The 21,038-nt window shown below is 46.2% G+C and overlaps 1 protein-coding gene across 2 annotated transcripts in view; it reads right to left on the reverse strand.

Annotated features, from left to right (window-relative positions):
• The window catches only part of EIF4E3 (eukaryotic translation initiation factor 4E family member 3), a 45,038-nt gene that overhangs the window by 16,355 nt on the left and 7,645 nt on the right, over nucleotides 1–21,038 (reverse strand). For both annotated transcript variants that reach the window (XM_053299610.1, XM_053299609.1), the window contains exon 2: nucleotides 2,791–2,863. Coding sequence is in view for 1 of the 2 variants with exons in the window: in XM_053299609.1 (XP_053155584.1) it covers nucleotides 2,791–2,863 (73 nt within the window). In the remaining variant the exon portion in view is untranslated. The remainder of the gene's footprint in view (nucleotides 1–2,790; nucleotides 2,864–21,038) is intronic.

The following is a 21,038-nucleotide window of genomic DNA, read 5'->3' on the forward strand; positions in this document are numbered from 1 at the left end:
GGCTTCACATTAAATCTCAGCTGGGTTTCAAAGCTTGATAGTTGGAAAGGGTGGGAAAGGGTGTGTATATATGTTGGTGACAATTACTTTCCCTACTTTCAGTCACCATATGATTGAAAGCAAAAGTTCCTAACCAAGGGACTTTTGTGAATAGGGAAAGAAGGAAGTGAACGTGAGCATTGTTATTTATTTAAATCCTACAACTCAAGTATATTCAGATTAAGAGGTAACATATGCAAGGTCCCAGTTTGATTTGACCATTCCCTATGGAACCTTAAAACAGATACAGGAAGTAGTGTTATGTGAGAGGGAGAAAAATTTCTCTCTCTCCACTTTCTCCACACCATGCATGATTTTATAGACCTCTATCATGTCTTCCCGCAGTCGTCTTTTTTCTAAATGAAATAGCCCCAGGTGTTGTAGCCTTGTCTCATAAGGAAGGTGCTCCAGGACTGAGGTTGAGAGGACGTGGCTTGCTTAGAGCAGCCTTGGAATTAAGCCCAAAGAACCTGTGAGAATCTGTAGCCTACTTATGGACAGAACAGAACTGCAAACAGCAGCTTTACACATCCAGAAGACTAGTCCATGTTCCCAACACCCACCACTGTCAGGTGCTCATAACTATGGTTTTATGTATACACTAATAAAACAAATAAAAACCAGGAGAGGAGAGGAGTATCTGCACCTGAAGCTGCTTATCATATTTAGAATGCTTAACATATTAAGAATGGTTAAAAACTTTGATTTTCAATCATACAGAATGCTTACCATATTTGTGGTCGCCAGGAGTTGACACTGACTCAACAGCACAACTTTACTTTATATATAGTGTAGACCCACATGGCTGACTGAGTGTTGCATGCACAAGACATCTAAGTTCTCACTGGATCCAATTTCTTCTCCCCCACCAACCAAAACCGCTCCTAGGAACATAGGAAACTGCCATATACTGAGTCAGACCATTGGTCTATTTAGCTCAGTATTGTCTTCACAGACTGGCAGAGGCTTCTCCAAGGTTGCAGGCAGGAATCTCTCTCAGCCCTATCTTGGAGAAGCCAGGGAGGGAACGTGGAACCTTCTGCTCTTCCCAGAGCGGCTTCATCCCCTGAGGGGAAGATCTTGCAGTGCTCACACATCAAGTCTCCCATTCAGATGCAACCAGGGCAAACCCTGCTTAGCTATGGGGACAAGTCATGCAGTGATTCGTGTGTGCCTGTCCTGTGCTTGGTGGAGGCTGGTGACCCGGGATGTGCACGGAATGGTTCGGCACCTCCTTAGAGAAGCGCCAAACTGGCTCGGGCTCCCACAGCAGAACTGGTTCTCTGGGCTGGGGAGTGGTTCCCTTAAAAAGCAGCGGTGGGGAGGTCCTTACCTGCTCCTGTGCTGCCCCCCCCGCTTTTCCAGGCACAGCACTTGCTCTACAAAAGGCAGCGCGTGGCTGTGGTGCTGCTCCTTGCAACACCATGCTGTGTGCTGCTGCCACACCCAGGCTGCAGGCAACAGCACAGCAGAGCTGTAGAGCAAGCACCGCACCCGGAAAAGCGGTGGGGCAGCACAGGAGCAGGTAAGGACCTGCTTACCTGTGCTTTTTTTAAAAAGGGAACTGCTCCCCGCCCTGCCCAAGCCCATTTGGACTCATCCCTACTGGCAATAACCAGTCATGGCACACCCAAGCGAGTTCCCTCTTTACTTGCTCCTTTACTTTATGTAAGGGCTGGTCATTAAGGAAGGTGACAAAGGAACCAAGCTGCTGTTGTGTTGGCGGTGAGGAGGAACAAGCAACATCCAAATGTGATGGGCGCCTGGAAAATCAGACAGGTCTGCACCACATAACCAGGCACTGTCCCTCATTCACAAACTGTTTTCTTGCCTAGCCTTAGTTCCAGGTTGCCTACAGTGACCAAGCCACTAGTAAAGGACAAGAGTGGCCTATGACTATTGAGTGAATTCATGGCAAAGGTGAGATTCAGAAGCAGGGACTTTCTAGTGAGCAGCTCAATAGCAATAGCAATAGCACTTACATTTATATACCGCTCTATAGCCGGAGCTCTCTAAGCGGTTTACAATGATTTAGCATATTGCCCCCAACATTCTGGGTACTCATTTTACCGACCTCGGAAGGATGGAAGGCTGAGTCAACCTTGAGCCCCTGGTCAGGATCGAACTTGTAACCTTCTGGTTACAGGGCGGCAGTTTTACCACTGCGCCACCAGGGGCTCAATGTCCTTGCCTGTACATTACACCAGCCCCTTCTGAAACAAACACTCATAAGTATTCCTCACCAGTATCTGCACATGTCTAACATAGACTTAAGTTAAAATGCATGTCTGCCAAAGCTAATGTTTGGACATTCTGGAAACATGCCAGCACACCATATTAGATTAAGACTGGGGAGGCCTGGATTCAGATCCCCATTCAGCCATGAAGCGCTCTGGGTGACTGTATGTAGTTACACCCTTATAGCCTAACCTATCACACAAGGTTCTTATGAGGATAAAATGAGGCGCAGGAAAAAAGTGAATCATATATATCATCCTGAACTCCTTGGAGGAAGGAACTGTATCATTTTAAAGTGTAATGGCCCTGAAACAAACAAACGAGGCTTTTAAAAAAGGAAACAAAACTGAACAGATCACATTCACAGATAGTTTTCCACTAGGTAAGCAGTGTAAACTCTGTGAAAGCTGAAATCAGTTTGATCTCCACTTCGTTTAGTACTAGATAAGATCAGGGATCTTCATGATTTCACACTGCAACATTAAGTTCGCATATGCAACCCTTTGTTTTTACCTGTACAGTTTGCACTGTGTAGATTTTCTTTAAATTTGATGCACATTCAGCTGCTGTGGTACCAGGAAGTGACCTTAAAAATAAGAGAAAACAGATATTAAAGATGAGCTACAGTAAGTATATCTAATTGCAGAACTGTTTCTGAGCTGCAAAGGCATGCCTATGAGAACTTGCCAAGCCTATAGTTGAATCTAAGCACCATATATTTGAAATTAGAATTCCCATGGTTTTTAAATTGCTCTTAAAATCAGACCGAGAGCACAGCTATGGTATTATATTAAGAAAATAGATCAGTTTTAAAATGTTTGTGATAATTCTGATATGGAAGAAAGTTACTTATTTGATAATGATTTATTTAGTGCTATTTGATTAACAGACTTTGTTGATTATGAATAGAAGTACAAACAAGTTGTTCTAGTAAGAACTAATCAGCCTACTTTCCTTTTACTGTCCCTATATCTGGATTAAATTTGGTGCAAATCGAGGTCCACAAGTTAGATTTCTTGCACTTCATCTATCCGCCATCTTGAATTGGGGTGGATGTCATCATTACAAACTGCACCATTGAGATGTCACTGTGTGTCACTCACTACAGCTGTTCCAAATTTGGTTCTAATAAGCTAGACAGTCCTCAAGTTAGTTTACTTGCACCTCAAAAGTTTATGCACCCACCATATTGGATCGGGATGGGTGACATCATCACAAACTATACCATTGGGGCATCCCTATGTGTCCATTCAGCTGTAGCAAATTTGGTTCAAATCAGTTAGACTGTCCACAAGTTAGTGCACTTGCACCTCAAAAGTTTACGTGTCCACCATCTTGGATTGGGGGTGGATGACATCATCACAATCATTGCTGTTGAGCTGTCCCTACAGCTGTAGAAAATTTGGTTCAAATCAGTTAAGCGGTTCACATGTTAGCTCACTTGCACCTCAAAAGCTTATGCATCTGCCACCTTGGATTGGGGGTAGATGACATCATCACAAACTACACCACTGAGGTGTCCCTGTGTGTCACTCACTGCAACTGTACCTAATTTGGTTCAAATCAGTTACAGTCCACAAGTTAGCCCACTTGTGCCTCAAATGTTCACGCGTCCACCATCTTAGATTAGGGGTAGATGCCATCATCCCAAACTATACCCATTTGGGAGGCCCTGTGTGTCAATCACTGCAACTGTGCCTAATTTGGTTTAAATTGGTTACACAGCCCACAAATTAGCCTGCTTGTGCCCCAGATGTTCACACAGCCACCACCTTGAATTGGAGTGGATGACATCACCACACACCACACCATTAGGGCATCCTGTAGAAAATTTGGTTTTCAAATTTCAAATTTTTTCAAATCGGGTAAGCGGTTCACAAGTTAGTCCACTTGTGCCTCAAAAGTTTACATTTCCGCCATCTTGGATCAGGGTGGATGACATCATCACAAACTACGCCATTGAGGTGTCCCTACAACTGTTCCCAATTTGGTTCATATTGGTCCAGGTGTTGTGAAGTTGATGGCGGGACACACACACAGACACACAGAATGCTGGGTGATCTCATAAGCCTACTGGAAAGTAGGCTAATAAAAATGAAACAATCCATGCATTTTTGTTTTGATAAATAAAAATGATGCAAGTCACAATTGTACGCACAGGCAAGCTACTTGAATCCTCAGTGAATTAAAAGGGATGCACTTCCAGCTTTTTCTCTGCCTTTGTGTGCATACACACATAGATACTATATATCACACCCACACCTGCTGAGGCCACTACTACAAGCATCTGAAGTGGACTGTAGTTCACAAAAGCTTATGCAGCAATAAATTGGTTGGTCTTTAGTTTGCCACAAGACTTTGCTGTTTAAACTGCATGCAGAGTTGTATGCTGCAGAATGCTGAACAAGGACAAGTTGAGAGAAATATCATTTTTCTGCAAATGTTCATTACCAGCCTTAATATCATCCTGTGCTCAAGGATCAGCACATATTATTGTCACACCAAAATTTTTATCACATCTTAATTCATTTTACATACCACTAGATGGCAACATACTACAAAGCTAGCATGACTCCATAAGGTGACTGAAAAAAATCAAGCAAGAAAGGCTCAGACTGGTTAAACAGTTACTAATTTAGTCAGCAGTAATGTGATCTTATTTCATGGGAAATTATTTCCATCCATCTATGCAAATACTGAAAACTGAATTGCTCGTATTGAAAATTATTACTTGATTTCAAATCAGTGATGCAGAGACCTCAAAACAATTGCTTATATTCATATTGATAGTACAATATACAGTATGGAAGTGCAATCACAAGTCTAGCTTTGACTGCCTTTTAAATTATTATTTAATATCACCTACGCCAAGAAACAGCCATTGTTGCCTCCAATGGAAACTATGTTTCTGCTCTACAGTATGTTTCACCTGCAGAGCATCCTATGGTCACTTTGGCCACTGGAGAGCCATCAACTCTGGGGCAAAATTTATGCACCTGCTAACTTATTATGACATTGCATTTGACAAGCAGCAGGCTAAGATGAACTAAAAAACCAAAACGCAACAGCAAAAAAGTAAGTAAAAAGTAGTAAAAGGGATCGAGAACTGAACTTAGATTCGATCCTTGAACAGCTACAGGATTATTGAGTACCCAAAATGGAAACATTGTTAGTTTACTCCAGGTTGTTGCAATAAAATAGTTATTTTGGATTGAATAATCATTTTAAAACCATACTGTACCCTACAATATAGTACAATATTACAGTACAATAGAAATCAACTCTGATAATGCTGTTGCAAGCTACCTAGTCTCTTCAAAAATACACGTATTATTATCAGACAGGGTGGTAACCCTGATTATATTGTCTCCCAGCAAAATAGCCAAATTTGTGTGTGTTTTTCAGTGATCCACCTCCTGATAACAGTTGCATAAGCATTGCAACACAGAGGGAGAGGGAGAGAGAGCACAAATATACCAGCAGGCATTTTCCACAGCCCTATGACTATGAGGGCAGAGCAGCTTGCAAGGAGCCTGTAAAGTTTAAACTAGTTGCGCTCAAGGTGTGCCTCACAGCTCAGTGTGCAGAAAGGGTGATGAGGAGGCTGTTTTTGCTTCTCTTTCCTCCCCACAAAAGTGCTTTTCATTGCTAGGAATATGTTCCTGAGGGCTGCACAATTCCAGGGACATATTCCTGGGAATAAAAAGGGCATTTGCAGGGAGATGGAGAGAAATGAAAATCGCTTCTCCATTCCCTCTGCCCACACTGTGCTGCAAGACACCTTGAGTGCAGCTAATTTACAAGGGTTTGTTTTTTGTTGTTTTTTGCAAACGCTCTGCCCCCATAGGGCTATCAGTCACTGAAGTGCTACAAAGTTTCTGTGCCTCATTCTTGAAACATTTGCTGTGTGAAGAGTTCATCATGATATTGCTATAAAAACAAGATTATCTATCATAGCAATTGGAAGGAGTAAACTTATACTCCTTCAAAATAGATGATGTGCAATATCAAAACCAACAGGCACTGGCCAGCCATTAAATAGCTAGGCACACACAGCTCATTGCTGCATACATGTACCCCGGAACTGGGACCTTTATTCTTATTTCTGAACTCTACTCCTATTTACTTCAATAAATTTGCAAAGGACATAGCATTCATTAGCTATGAAATTAATTTTAAAGTCTGGGCAGAAGCCTCATTTTCAGTAATTTGCCTTACACAGTACATGCCCTTTTAGAGCTGCTTGAGAAAGCGAGGTTTTTTTGGTACTGTGAAAAGAAGTGCTGAATGCACTTCAGACAAATTAAAACAGAACCCTGCATACATCGTTTGCATAAAAAAGAAAATATGATCCTCCTCCTCACTGCAGTCAAACGCAGTGGGACTTGCTTTTGAGCAAATGTGCATATGATTGAGCCGTAAAGCATTTTAAGTGCTTAATAATCCAGTAGGTATTTCCTAAATAAGCATTAACTGAAAGAGTAATTAGAGGGTACTTGCAGATTACTTCAGACAATATCTTTATACCTAGCAAAGCCATTCTTGCATTAGTGGGAACTAAACAATACAGTTGAGAAGACTGCAATATCAGATGTAATGGAATAGGCCTTTGGTCAGCCCCTAAAACTGATTTTCATATCAGAACTTCCCTCAATTATAAAAGCTGTTTTAGCCTGACCTTGCTGTTCTGTGTATTTCATGTCTCACACCAGCCAGTTATGAATCAGTTAACTTCCATAGGCAAGGAAAAGACTCAAAATGTTCTTAAGTACCCAAAACACAAATGGGGGCTCCTAGGGGAAACATTAGGCTTTTGAAATATATGTCTGTGCAACTGGATCCTAGGAAACCTCTCCCAGTTCTATCAGAGCTTTCAGTTCTACACCAATTGTCTCATCAAGAGTTAGACAGGAAATCAAGCTTGACTTCCATTTTAAAAGGACTAGACCACAGAAGCTAAAGTTTACATATTAGAAATAAGGTGAAAGACAGCAAGACAAATTAAGCTACTCAATAGTGCCTCTCTATTTTCTCATTAAGGTGTCATGGCTTAGACTTCGGACTCAGAAGAGTCAGAGGAGGAACGGGAGGATTCGCCTGCTAGTGAGGGCTTAGAGTCACAGCAACAGGAGTTGGCAGGGAGACCAGACTCTGGAGCTGAGGATTTGCAACAGCTGCCAGACATGATTTCTGATGGGACATGATTTCACCTGTCTTGAGAAGATGGCTCAAGAGGGAGGCTCAGTGGAAGTCATGCAGGCACAAGAGATCACCAGAGAGGAAGCCAAAGTGCTGACTCAGGTAAGCCTGATTGGCTGCTGGTTCTCTTGAGCCATATATATTTGGCAGTCTCTCAACTGCTCAGGTGCTGTTTGCAACTTTCGCTGGTCCGCAGACAGTGTGCTATTGAATTCCAAAAACTTTCTCCGAATTCCAGTTTGCCTTGTTTATGCTTTCCTGCTTTGTTCTGTTAATTCCTTGCTTCTGCTGTACTTCGCTATTTTCATTCCTTGCTCTGTGTTTTCTGTTCACTTATTACTCAGTTATTGTTAGAGGGGGGTACCTAGTTCAGTTCAGGGGACTTAATTCATTTACTGTTTTTTCTTTGTGAGCCTTTTATTTTTCACTCGTTCAGTTCCACTGCTGCTTTCTGTTAACTCACCGGGGAGTGCTGAAGGGGGTTGTAAATCCTGTTGGGTTAGCCGAGCTAACAGATTTATGACATAAGGCTATTCACACAAGCACCCTAGCCCAGGCTAGGGCAGCCCAGCCTGAGCTAGTCTGCTTGTGTGCCACAGTGGGATCTGCATAGATCGTGGTGCTGCCTGCCCGCCTAACCCTGCTTTTAACCCCAGCCTTTTGCCAAGGTTAAGGGCGCCGGGATTGTGTGAATGCTTGGGCTGCTTGCACAAAGTTGGGCACCTAGAGCACCCGACTCATGGGGGATTCCCCCAATGCACCGCACTTGTCATGTGGTGCACTGTGGGATATCTAGAGGCCAGGTCACATTGTCCTAACCTCTAAAGATCTGTTCTGCCTTATTTACATGTTTTTGTACACTAACTGGAATCTTTGGAGTGGGTGGTATATTAAATGTTTCTAAATAAATAAATAAATTTGGGTGCACAGCAGCATGCCCACAAAGACACACAGGGATTGTCGGGGGGGGGGGCGGGAGCGGAAGATAGGTGAAACCCTGCCTTCCCCCAACCCCATTTAGGGATATGCACGGAACTGGCTGGCCCAGTTCGGTTTGACTCCGGACCGGACTCGAACTCAAGTGGGCCAGTTCAGTTCGGCACCCCCTTGAACCCCCCCCCCCCCCGGTTTGGTCTGGGAGGGGTGTTCGCCGTTTTTCTGTTAATTTTAAAAAAAAATCTTACTCCCTTCTGAGGAGTTGCTGGAGGTGGCGGGGGTGTGTGTGTCCGTGGAGGTTCCCGCTCTCCCTGCTGGCTTTCTATATGCCCCCTTCCAACCAGTTCAGCTGGCTCTTTGGCTGGTTTTCAGCCTTCTCCCCTCAGTGCGGTGGCCATTTTGGAGGCCAATCGCGCAGGAGTGCAGCCTCCAAAATGGCCATCGCGCCAAGCAGGGAAGGCCGAAAAATGGCTGAAGAGCCAGCTGAACCGGTCCGTGGGGGGCATATAGAAGGGCGGGAGAGGGAACCTCCACGGAACACCCCCCCAGCCGCCACCTCCAGCAACTCCCCAGAAGGGAGTAAGGGGTTTCCCCCCCTTAAAAATATTTATTTATTTATTACAGAAAACCATCTGCGAACCCCCCAAACAATCAGAGGGTGTTCAGTCCTGGGTGGGACCATACAGGGGGTGGTTCGGTTTGACCCCGAACCATCAGACCAAACCGGTTCAACGTCGAACTGGCTTGACATCGAGCTGGCTTGCACACCCCTACCCCCGTTGCGATCTCTGCCCTGGCAGGGATTGTGTGCATAGCTTTATTCTGTAGCACAGACCAAAAGGTATCAAATGTTAGATTCTTCCTAAAATGACACATTGTTTCAGTTTAGACATGGCAAAGTGGCATGTTTTTAAAACTATTCCTAAATTTTTATTTTTAAAAAATTGTTCTAATTGCTTTTATTGAGCTTCATCTATCATTTTAAATTGTATACACCCTCTAAGAAATTTAGGTATTAGGCGGTTTATAAATATAATAAAAATTCAAATCGAAAAACAGCCTTAATGAGTTTGACTAATAGTCCATCTATCCCAGCATTCTGACTCTGGAAGACTTCAGTCTGAAATGCTTTAGAGCAAGGATTTCCAGATTTAGCCCCACTGATGTTCTCTGAAGTATTTAAATAACCCTCTGGGTTTTCCAAATCTAAACGCACAAATAAAGCAGCTCGTCTAACAACAATCACTTTTGTTCTAGAGCTGGAAACTGATTGGGTTATCCCTGTGAGGAATAAAATGGCTCTCTCAGAATACTTCAGAAGTGCTAGACACACCCGGCTATTTCCCCATGCCATGATATCCTTATAAATAATAAAACAAGAGGCGGCATGTACTTGAAGGTTGAAGAGAGTAAGCACAGTTAATTTTAATATCTGGCAAAAAGCAGCTTGAATTTGGCAGAGCAGCACAAGTAGGCATAAGAGGGACTTGTGCCGAGAAGGCTCGTAGGGATGTCACAGATACCGCCCAAGATGTGCCCTTGACAGTCAGACGCACACCCCTCCCCCCCCCACAGCCATCCACAAGGGAAGGACTTGCTGGGGTGTGACATCACCTGTGGGCTCAATGACTGACAGCTGTGCAGTCCCTCTAGGTAAAGCAGCATCTGGAAAGGCCCTTCAGGGGGAAAGAGAGGCACAGGCGCACAAGAGCAGCTCATGGCACAGTTTGCAGATCACAAGGATGGGGCTTAGGAAGCAAGAGAAAGAGGCTGAAACTGCTGGGGGAGAATAAAGCCAGTTTGAGATGTGGAAAGAGACACAGAAGCCCACATAGCTGCTGATTTTCAGTTGGGTGCATACGATGTGGTCCGAAGGACACCTCCTGTCAAACCAGAGCGGAGATTTGGGAAGGAGTTGTACTACATCTACTTAGGGAGTAGGACTGTGTCACTTCTGATTGCAGGTGGGAGCTGCTGTTTGTTCCTCCAAAATAGTTCCCTATCTATAGAAAACTATTATGACAGAAGAAAAGTTCTATCCTTTCTCGAAACCGCAACATGCTAGTCATATGGAGTGAACTTTTTTGGAGGAACATTCATTCAGGTGAGCCCCCACCTGCAATCTAATGTGGTACAGTCTAGGCACAGAATTGCATTCTCATCTGCTGTTGGAGAGCTAGGCCTTAAAATTTCATTTTCAAACCAAGTAAGATAAGCCGCTTCTCTCTTTGTTGAGAATAGATGTGCAAGGCTGAAAATATGCACACACGTTTCCCAAACACAGCCACTGCAGCGGATTTTTAGTCACCAGATATCAAGTTTATAGTTACATACTCTGAGGTCATTCACTCAATCAAAAACTGGGGCGATTCTCACGATCAACAAGAATCGGGCTAGCGGAGGCTAGCCTGATTTTTGTTGACCGTAAGAACCACCGGGCTCGTAGCTGAGCCCGGTGGTTCTTGAGCGGGTAACCCGCTCGAGAACCCCTGGTAAAAAGCAGGTTTGCGGAGCGAGCGCTCCAGCAAACCTGCTTTTTACAATCATGAGTAGCCGCGCCACGCCTTTGCGCTGCACCTACTCATGAGTAGACCCCCGACTCCGGGGGTCTCCCCAGTATGCCCTGCACGTGTGGCCCCCGCTCCCCCCACCCCCCGCCGGCTCTGTCACGGAGACGGCCATCGTGTGGGAGGCTGATCCAGCCGCCCAGGGCTCCCTGCCCACTCGTGAGTGGGGAGTGCGGGCTTAGCCTGCTCTTCCCGCTCACCCAAGGAAACCAGGTCTCACTGATCATGAGATCTGGTCCACTGTGTTCTACCCAGTGATTGTGTGGAAGCAAGGTTAGAGAAAAACCTGGGTAGCTTTTTCTCCTACCTTGCTTCCACACAATCACTTCTACCCAAGTTTTCCTCTAACCTTGCTTCCACACAATCAAAAATTGGGAGTACACATAGTTCCCAAACCCAGGTCGAACACAGTTTTCGATTGTGTGAATGACCTCTCTGTGTACTTGTGTCCCCAAACTCCAGTGCAGAATCACCAAAAAAGCAGCCATTATCAAAGACCCCCACACTACTAAGTGAGAGTTGGTCTCAGATCTTGCGAAATCAGACCTGAGTGATGGCAGCAAAGGTACCCTGAAATAGGGTGACCCTTCACAGGGACAATTTAAAACTACACCAGTGTAAGCCATCATTGAATGTACCCAAAGAAATTTCCCCTCTCAGAGAGAGAGACACTTCACATGAGCAAAGTGAAGCGCCTCAAGGTGGTTTGCACACGAACAGGGAGCTGTCCCTGGGCAGCTGGATCAGTCATCCCTGGGGAGCTGAATTGGCCACAATTCACACAATTAATGGCTCTGTCACAGAGTCGGCAGGGGTGACAGGGATCGGGGGCTGCCTGGTCCCCAGAGGTCCCAGACCCCTGAGGCCCAGAGGCTTGTTGGAGCCTCCTGGCTGGGGGGTCTACTCATGTGTCACCACAGCACAGAGCCGTGCCGGCACACAATCAACTAAACGGGGTTAGTGGAGTGCTTGCGCCACTATCTTCATTTAAGGGGAGGGGTATTTTGTGAGGTTTGCTGCTGGGAGCTGCCCAGTTCCTCCTGGACGTGGGAATATCCTCAGAGAATGTAGCTACATTAGCTACTAAATACACATATCTCCATGAAGTTGTTTCTGACCAACAATTGTTTTTGTGAGGTTTTTATCTCTTTCAAAATACTGGGTTAGGAATATTGTAACTACACAAACAGCTACACAAACTACACAAAACATTTACCATGGGGGGTAAACTGCAGTTTTATACAGTAAATATGAATGAAACAATGAAAAAAATGTTGTCACAGGATAAGCCTCCACACATCGATGGATGGAGATCTTTCTCCATCCATCACTCTTTCTCCCTGGGAGACCACAATAAGCATCCACAGACTGGAGGTAGACACTCTGGGAAGAGCATTACAAGGGGAAAGGGGAAAGAGACTTGGTCACAATATTTACTCCATGATCGTATTCTGGAGGAAATCACAAAGATTCTGTGAAAGAGCGATACCCATATGAGGGGGTAAACCCTGCAGACTGTGACCTTGTGCACATAGGTAGAAAGCTGGTCTTGTGGTAGCAAGCATGACTTGTCCCCTTAGCTAAGCAGGGTCTACCTTGGTTGCATATGAATGGGAGACTACCTGTGTGAGCCTGTAAGATATTCCCCTTAGGGGATGGAGCCATTCTGGGAAAGAGCATCTAGGTTGCCCTCTCTGGCAACTCCAAGATAGGGCTGAGAGAGATTCCTGCCTGCAACCTTGGAGAAGCCACTGCCAGTCTGTGTAGACAATACTGAGCTAGATAGACCAATGGTCTGACTCAGTAGAAGGCAGCTTCCTAAGAAACAGGAGTTGATGTGGGGTAAAGCAAACAAATTTCAAAGGTGGGAACAGTCATCAGGTTGAAGAGCAGGACTTAACATAGTCAGGCTATTCACACGATGGGGCGAAACTGGGCTAGCAGAGGCTAGCCCGATTTCGCCCCATCGTGTGAACCACTGGGCTCGGCTGCGAACCTGGTGGTTCCTAGGTGGGTAACCCGCCTAAGTACCCCTCCCCTAAAACCAGGTTTGTGGAGCGAGCACAAACCTGGTTTTAAAGATCGTGAGTAGCTGCAGCGCGGCTCCATGCCACGGTCACTCACGAGTAGACCCCCGGGAGGCAAAAAGCCACCTCTCGGCTCCGGGGGTCTCCCCAGTATGCTCTGCGTGCTCACACAGGGCATACTGGAGCTTCCAGGGGCCGCGCAGCCCCTGAGCTCCCCAGCCCCCACCAGCTCCGCCACAGAGCCAGCAATCGTGTGGGCAGCTGATTCAGCCGCCCAGGGCTCCTTCCCTGCTCGTGTGTGGGGAGAGTGGGCTTAGCTCTCTCCGCACTGATTGTGAGACCCGGCTCACTGTATCTTTTTTAGATCTGGGAGCCATCCCCAAAATTTAGAAGCCAGCCAATGGACACCTGACAAAATTCCCAGACTTAGTGATGGACATTGTAGAGGGAAAGGATAATTGGGTTTTTCTTATACTTTTTACAAGCAACATACCTAGAAGAGAAACAGGGCTGCCTGGAACAAATAAATGTATTTATTATTTTTATTTAGCCTCTGAATATATTGTAGTCTAGTTGCCATAGTCTCCAGTTACCATCGGTTTGTCTGGTGGCGACTCAGAGGCAGGCCTTCTCTGTAGCTGCTCCTGGGCTGTGGAATACACTCCTGGCAGAAATCTGCAATCTGCATTCTTTACTGGCCTTCAGGAAAGCCCTTAAAACCTATCTGTTTGGCCAGGCCTTCCAGGGTTTTTAAATAGTTGTTTAAATAGGTTTTAATGTTGTAACCTGTTTTTCAGGGTTTTTTAAAAAAATTGCTGTGATTGTTTAATTGCTGTTTTATGATGTTTTAATTGTTAATTGTTTTATACTGTTTTATAATTTTTGTTTTAATTGAAAACTGATTTTAAAGATGGTATTAAAATCAAATGAATAAATAAATAGTTACGTTTCTAGGTGCCATGGCTTCCTGGAGCCTGGGATTTGACACATCTTATTGTAGAGTACTTTTTTAAACTGTTCATAAAACACAAGCTACAAACAGGACCCTAACATCCACTGACAGTAAAACTCACACACAATGAGCCTGGTCTCACTATCAGTGAGACCCAGTTTCAGGAGCTGAGCAGGGAGAGCGGGCTAAGTCCATTCTCCACACTCACGATCGGGGAGGGAGCCCTGGGCAGCCGGCTCCGTGATGGAGCCGGTGGGGGCTGGGGAGCTTGGGGGCTGCACAGCCCCCAGAAGCTCCAGTATGCCCTGCGCGAGCGCACAGGGCATACTTGGGAGACCCCTGGAGCTGGGAGGCAGCTTTTCGCCTCCCCTCCGGGGGTCTACTCGTGAGTAGCCATGCCGCAGAGCCGCAGCTACTAATGATCGGGAAGCTCGAGTTTGCGGAGCTTGTCCTCGCTTGTCTCTGTAACCCAGCCATCAAGGGCAATGCCATGAGTGCCGGCGACTTGCCCGGGTGGAGGGACATCCTGGTACAGAAGGTCAGGGAGGAGGAGGCCGCTAGGGCCCGCAGAGACCAGGATGTTGGTAGTGGTGTGGGGGCAGCCCCCGCCGCCCAACCCGCACCCAGCAGCAGCATGGGCGGCCAGCCGGCGTCAGCTTCCCCTTCCCCTTCCTCTTCCCAGTCCAGCAGCGCGGCATCCCAGGTGGCGCCATCGCAGCAGCCATTTGCTCCCGACTCAAAATCCGCCCAGTGGTTTCAGCGGTTCTGCTATGGCGCCATGCCTGGTATGCGGGAGGCTCGACCTGCCAGGCCCCCCTCCAGTGCTGAGCAATGCGTTGCGCAGTACTTGGAGGAGCCTGTGGAGGGAGACGGTGTGGACTGCGCACAGTTCTGGGCGAGCCGCTGCCACGTCTGGCTGGACCTGGCGGTGGTGGCTGTGCGTCTCCTCTCCTGCCCCCCAACCAGTGTCCAGAGCAAGTGGGTGTTTTCACGTGCCGGGGACGTGGTGACACCCGCTTGCTCACGCTTGGACCCTGGTCTGGTGGAGCAGCTGGTCTTCCTTAAGGTGAACCTCTCCCTGTTGGGCTACCCCAAGCTGGAGTTTGAGCCGGGTGAGTGATTACCGTGGGTTGCCCTATGGTTGGTCACCTGCCTGGCTCGACCTCTGCGCTTATCCCTACCCTCACCCCCTTCCACCTCTAGCTGAGCTGACGTGCCAGATGCTGAGCCGTGCCAGATGCTGAGCCGTGCCAGCCAGTCGCAGCGTGTAGTGTGCCCACACACAGATGCAGTGGTTGGTAGTAGTAGTTGTAGTGCTGAGACTGGCCAAACTTTTACAATGCCCACGCCCACCTAAACAGAAACCCAATGCTGACCAGCAGCACAGGCCCTTATCTCTCCACCTGTCAGCATTTGGGGACCTGGCGTGGGTACGGCACAACACAAAGTAGCACAGCCCAAATAGTACTAGTACTGGTCTCTCCCACCGAAGCACACACGTGATCACGTGTGTGCATAATATGTGGCTGACCAACTCTGAGCCGGACCCTCCTCCCCCTTCAATCCCCTCTGCTACATCCCTCTCCCCCTCCCCTTTCCTCCCCCCTTTCCTCTCTCCCTCCCTCCCCACTCCTAGCTAGCTGTGCACACATACACACACAAAACACCTGTGGTGGCAAACACCACCAGCACACATGCACTCGCACTGGTGCCACCACCTGCCTTGGGCCTCTCTGTGTCCTTGAGCAAATATGTGGTGGTGGACCTGACCAGAGAAGCATTTCTTTCAAGTAAGGAAAAAGGCATGCACTCACTACATACACACACACGAAGAAGAGGTGAAAAGACGAGAAGAGGCAACTTCTAGAACCAGCAGCAGCAGGTGAGTGTTGTGTTGCTTCCCAATGCCATTGCCCATGCTCAATGCTCAGTCTGCTGAAACTAAACTAACTACTATCATCCTCACACGCAGCTCAGCTCAGCTCAACAGCACAGCACTCACTAACTAGACACTACAGCTGGTGGTAGACAGAAGAAGATGTCCTGGTGGATTTTAAACTTTCAAATCTGTGCTAGGATTGCCTCGCCTACTCCTCCTGCCTGTAATTGTGCCCTCTCCCCTTGCAGTTGTGTCGTGATGGGTTGGTGTGCGTGCGCCGTCTACTTAGCTCTCTCCTCATGTTGGCTTGGCTTGCTAGGCACTGACTGGCAGCAGCTGTTGGCTGTGTGCTAGGCTCAGGCTGTGGCACGCGTGACTGGACTGGGAATGTTAGTGTAGCAGCAACACTGGTGGTGGTGGTAGCAGTAGTAGTTGTTGTTGTTGCTGGGCTGGTGGCTGCTGTCCTGTGCTGACTCTGCGCACTTGGTCTGGTTTGGATGCAGATGTGTGTGCATCATCCATGGGGAGCAGCAGAGCAGAGCAGGTTGGCTGGCTTCTGTCTGTCGGGCCTAGTCAGTGGCAGGCACTGAGTGAGGCGGTGGTTTCTTTGGGCATCACATCACCCATCATGCAGAGCAGCAGGTCTGCTGCTCTGCTGCTCCACCTCCTGCTTCTTCTCTCTGTGTGTGCTGTTGTGCTTAGTGTGCTGCTCCACTGCTGCTGCTGGCAGACAGCAGCAGCAGTGGCCTTTTTGTTAGATCAGAGACAGAGTTGGTGTTGTCTCTCTGAGTGTCATCTTAGTTGCTTGGATAGGTGGTAGTAGGTAGGCATTAAGGTGGACTGACTGGGTGTTACATGTTAGGGCGCCCAGAGAGAGGGGGAAAAAGCTGGGGTGGGAATTGTTGGGTAGCCCCTAGCATTGTTGGTGGATTTCTTGAAGAGAAAAAATCCCATTGGCTAGACTGGGGTTTTTGGGGGGGCAGCCCCAGACCCACCTCCGTGGGGTGGCAACACCCCCAAAGTGGGACTGGGGGGCCATGGCAAAAATGGCCTCAGTCCCTCCCGGCAATCCCCGGAGAGATAGGAGTGATGGTTTTTTTATTAGGATTTCCTAGGCATTAAATAACTCTGTCTCTCTATGTGGCTTTACTTTTCACTCACTGACACACATTCTATTGTTTCCAATTAGATATTATTTAATGCCTTAGAAAATCTTAATAAAAAAACCATCACTCCTATCTCTCCGGGGATTGATTGGAGGGACTGAGGCCATTTTTGCCATGGCCCCGGACCCACTTTGGGGGTGCTGCCGCCCCACAGAGGCGGGTCTGGGGCAGCCCCAAACCCCCATTCTAGCCAATGGGATTTTTTCCCCCAAAAATTCACCAATAATACTAGGAGCAACCAATTGCTTTGGGATTGTTGGGGTGGAGGACACCCATGGGTGGCTACCACCCACCCCAACTTTTTGCCCCTAAGTGCTCCACATAGGGAGTTATGGGCAAAAATTGAATTTTTTTTTTTTAATTAAAATATCAGAGGAAGGTCCAATCGACTTGAAATTTGGGTGGCAGGTAGAACACAAGGTCCCCTTTAAAACCAGCTATTTTTTGAGATCCGAACCGATTCGGATCCGAACCGGACCGGGGGGTGGTTTGGACAAAACCAAAACTGAACCACCCCGGTCCGGTTCGGATCCGAACCGAACTGGGCGAACCGGTTTTGTGCACATCCCTAATTTTAGGAGCCAATTGTGTTGTAAGTCTGAGGACCTTTTGCAAACACATTTCTAAAATTAAGACAGGTTAATTTAAGCCAGTGCCTAGAGCAGCTTTGCACTGTCTGACCTGCATGGGCATAGGCAGGATAGAGGGTGGATCCTACCCAATGCCAGCAGGAGCTTCAAAGTTAAATTCCTATTGCAACCTTGGGAGTAAGGTGGGGGGAAACTACTCCTTTGTCATAGAAAGGGACAGGAAATGGTTAAGTGGCAAGGAGATAAATGCAGAAGGTGAAATGCAGAAAAGATAAAGAGCTGCCAATCCTTTGGCCAACTGATCCCTGCCCTGGACCCAGTGATTACAAGGGAAACTGAAGCAGAGTATCCATAAGGGGAGCCAAGAAACTCTTATGTGCTGTCGCATAGTGTTGAAATAGCAGAACAGTAAAGCAAATTGCTCTCCCCTCTCATATATACCCTGAAAGAGATAATTTGGAGTAGTCCTGCATGAACACAGTGACACCTAATGGCACAGCCAACTCTTGCAGCTCAGCCATTTCTTCATTTTGGGAGCCATTAATTCGGCTCCTTCACTCATTAGTGGGGGAGGGTGAACATGAAGTTATTTTCTCTCTCAGGCACCAGACATGATGATATTAATGCCCCCAGTGACCTCATTATTGCAACTTTGCACTCTCGGGGATGGCTGTAGTAACAGGTTCTAAGGGAAATGCACTCTGTGTATCCGCACAGGATACACATTGCTACTTTGCATGTTTGATAGCTGAGCTGTGACATTCAGAACAGCTCCCTAGTATCAGCCCTAACAAGCATGAGCTGGGCTCAAATTAAGCTTGATTCTCTTTTCCAGCATTGAACTTGCTGACTTCACACCAGGCTTTGTGCAGATATCATGGCTCAGCTTCCTTGAGCTCATGGGATGATTTTGAGGATAAAGGCTGTATTTACCTCCCTTCTTGGTTAAAGATAATAGATAGAATATTATCTTAATAAGACAGAACTCAAAGTATAAGTGGAATAAATAATGCAGATTTAAACTACCCTCTAAGTTGCCATGGAGGAAGGAAGTTAACTTCACAAGTGATCAGTTTTCTGCCACAGGAGATCTGCCAGTTACTGCTGATACAAATAGTCTGGGTTCAGATCAAGAGGGCAAGTGAAGTTAGCACAAATAGTTCACATTTTTTTAAAGGGGCAAGTCATGTTGTCTGCATGACACCATATTCCACATGCAAGAGACATGTGTTCCTACAGAAAAAAAATCTATACCTTTCATGGCCCAGGGCAACTGTTAGTATTAAAGCGGCCAAATGTTAACTGGTTATACAGTAATCCGAAACCCTTCAGTTTAAGGCAAGAGCTAAGAGGTTTTAAAACTTTTCACTTGTGTTCTCACAAGTCTGGAAATTGCAGTTAGGGTGCCCATCTTAACCTCTGCACCATATAAGGTATAAAAAAATTGTATCGTGCTTTGTAGACAGGCATCAGGAGAGAACAGATCGTCTTGTGGACACAAGCATGAATTGTCCCCTTTGCTAAGCAGGGTCTGCCCTGGTTTGCATTTGAATGGGAGACTACGTGTGTGGACACGGTAAGATATTCCCCTTAGGGAAGAGTACCTGGATGCCTGCATACTGAAGGTTACAAGTTCCCTCCCTGGTATCTCCAAGATAAGGCTGAGAGAGACTTCTGCCTGTAACCCTGGAGAAGCTGCTGCCAGTCTTTATAGACAATAATGAGCTAGATGGACCAATGGTTTGACTCGGTATAAGGCAGCTTCCTATGTTCCTATCAGGCAGTAGCTCGTTGGGGCTTCTCTAGCAAGTGACTGGGGAGGCTGCACCTGTTGAATTTCTGCCTAAAGGCATCCTTTCCCAGCCCAGCTGAAAGACCAAGACAAAGTGTAGGTGCATGGAGCCATTTTTGTAGAGCCAACATAGTAGACTATACAAAGTCTATACAGCTTATATGGCAGGGGAGTTAAAAAGGGCATCTTAACTTGCAGTGTCTGCACTTTTTAGAGCACAAGTGAAAATCTAGAGCATTTTAACCTTCATCTTAAACAAAAAAAATTGGATTACTGACATTCCAGGCTTAAAAAAAAGGTAACAATTTAAATGTGCATCCTGTAACTCACCAGTACTACCATGCCAGTATAATCACAGGTAGGTAACAAGTTCAACAGTAGCCCTCCCAACATATATTTTGGGAACAGATTATTTACCCACAATTGTATGAAGTTGTTCAGTATGTTCACAAAAGGTTGTAGAATGCATGAAGAATGCCCAGATTGTAATATTGTTTATCATTTATCTTAAAAAAATAAAGAGTTATTTGCCCTAATTAATGTATGCTATGGCTCAGCCACAGCATAGAACTTTCAATTAAAAAAAAATAAATCCCTATTCCAGGAAATGTGTACTCCCCAAGGCAAGTGGTGCAACTAAATGTTAGATCTTGATGACATTTCAGATGAACTGGACCGGTCTTGTTTACATAACCAGGACTTCACATCTATGATAGATTGCATTTGCAGTAGTTTTATCTTGAGCATGTGGCTACAAGCCCATTGACCAGGCTTACAAATAGCTCCTTATCTATTTGGCAAGTAAACAGATGTTGCAAGTGAAGTGCACCTCTGGGCAATCAAGTAGGGAAGCTTTTGTAAACTGGTACTCCTGCTAACTGAGCAAAGAGGCTCCTTTTAAAAGTAGCAAGTCTCTTTACTGAGCAGGGGGTTAGCAACTGGCCCTATCCAGCCCCAGGACAACATCCTTTCATCCCAGTGGCTGTTGCTGGTGTCTGTCTTATGTTTCTTTTTAGATTGTGAGCCCTTTGGGCTCTTTATTTATTTATTTATATTTCTCTATGTAAGTCGCTTGGGAACTTTTTTTGAAAAGCAGTATATAAATATCCGTTGTTGTTGTTGTTGTACAGAGTTAATTCTCTTTCAGGTTGTCAAGTGGTGGGCTAACATGGTGGCAAGTAAAAGTGTGGTTGGCTAGTATTTTTTGTAGAATGATTTGCAGCTGTGATAGACTGAAGTTCCACAACAGCCCTCTTTAATTTACAGTGTCAACTGCTATATAGATTATGCAGCTGTAATCGGGTGCATGGGTAGTCAACCATGTTCTGAAGAGTGCAGCCCACAGACATCCTCCCGCTTCGCTGGCTAGAATGTGCTGTGGCCTAACTATATGCAATAGGATTGATCACCTAGGATGGGCTTAGACTTACAGTAAAAGATTTCCAAAGACTGCAAGTCTGAATTGAGAAACAGAATGAGAGAGGAATAAGAGACAATTTTTAGAGCATTCCATGCCAGTTAACGACACACTGGAGTGATCCCTGCAAACAGCTGCATAGGAACTGTGCACAATTTTGACATATTGATTCTGCACCAGCAATTTTGTGACTACTTGTATCAATCTAAAGGCAGCAATAGGGAAAGGGCAACCTG

This window comes from Hemicordylus capensis, chromosome 2, assembly GCF_027244095.1.
Source record: "Hemicordylus capensis ecotype Gifberg chromosome 2, rHemCap1.1.pri, whole genome shotgun sequence".
Classification (NCBI taxonomy): domain Eukaryota; kingdom Metazoa; phylum Chordata; class Lepidosauria; order Squamata; family Cordylidae; genus Hemicordylus; species Hemicordylus capensis.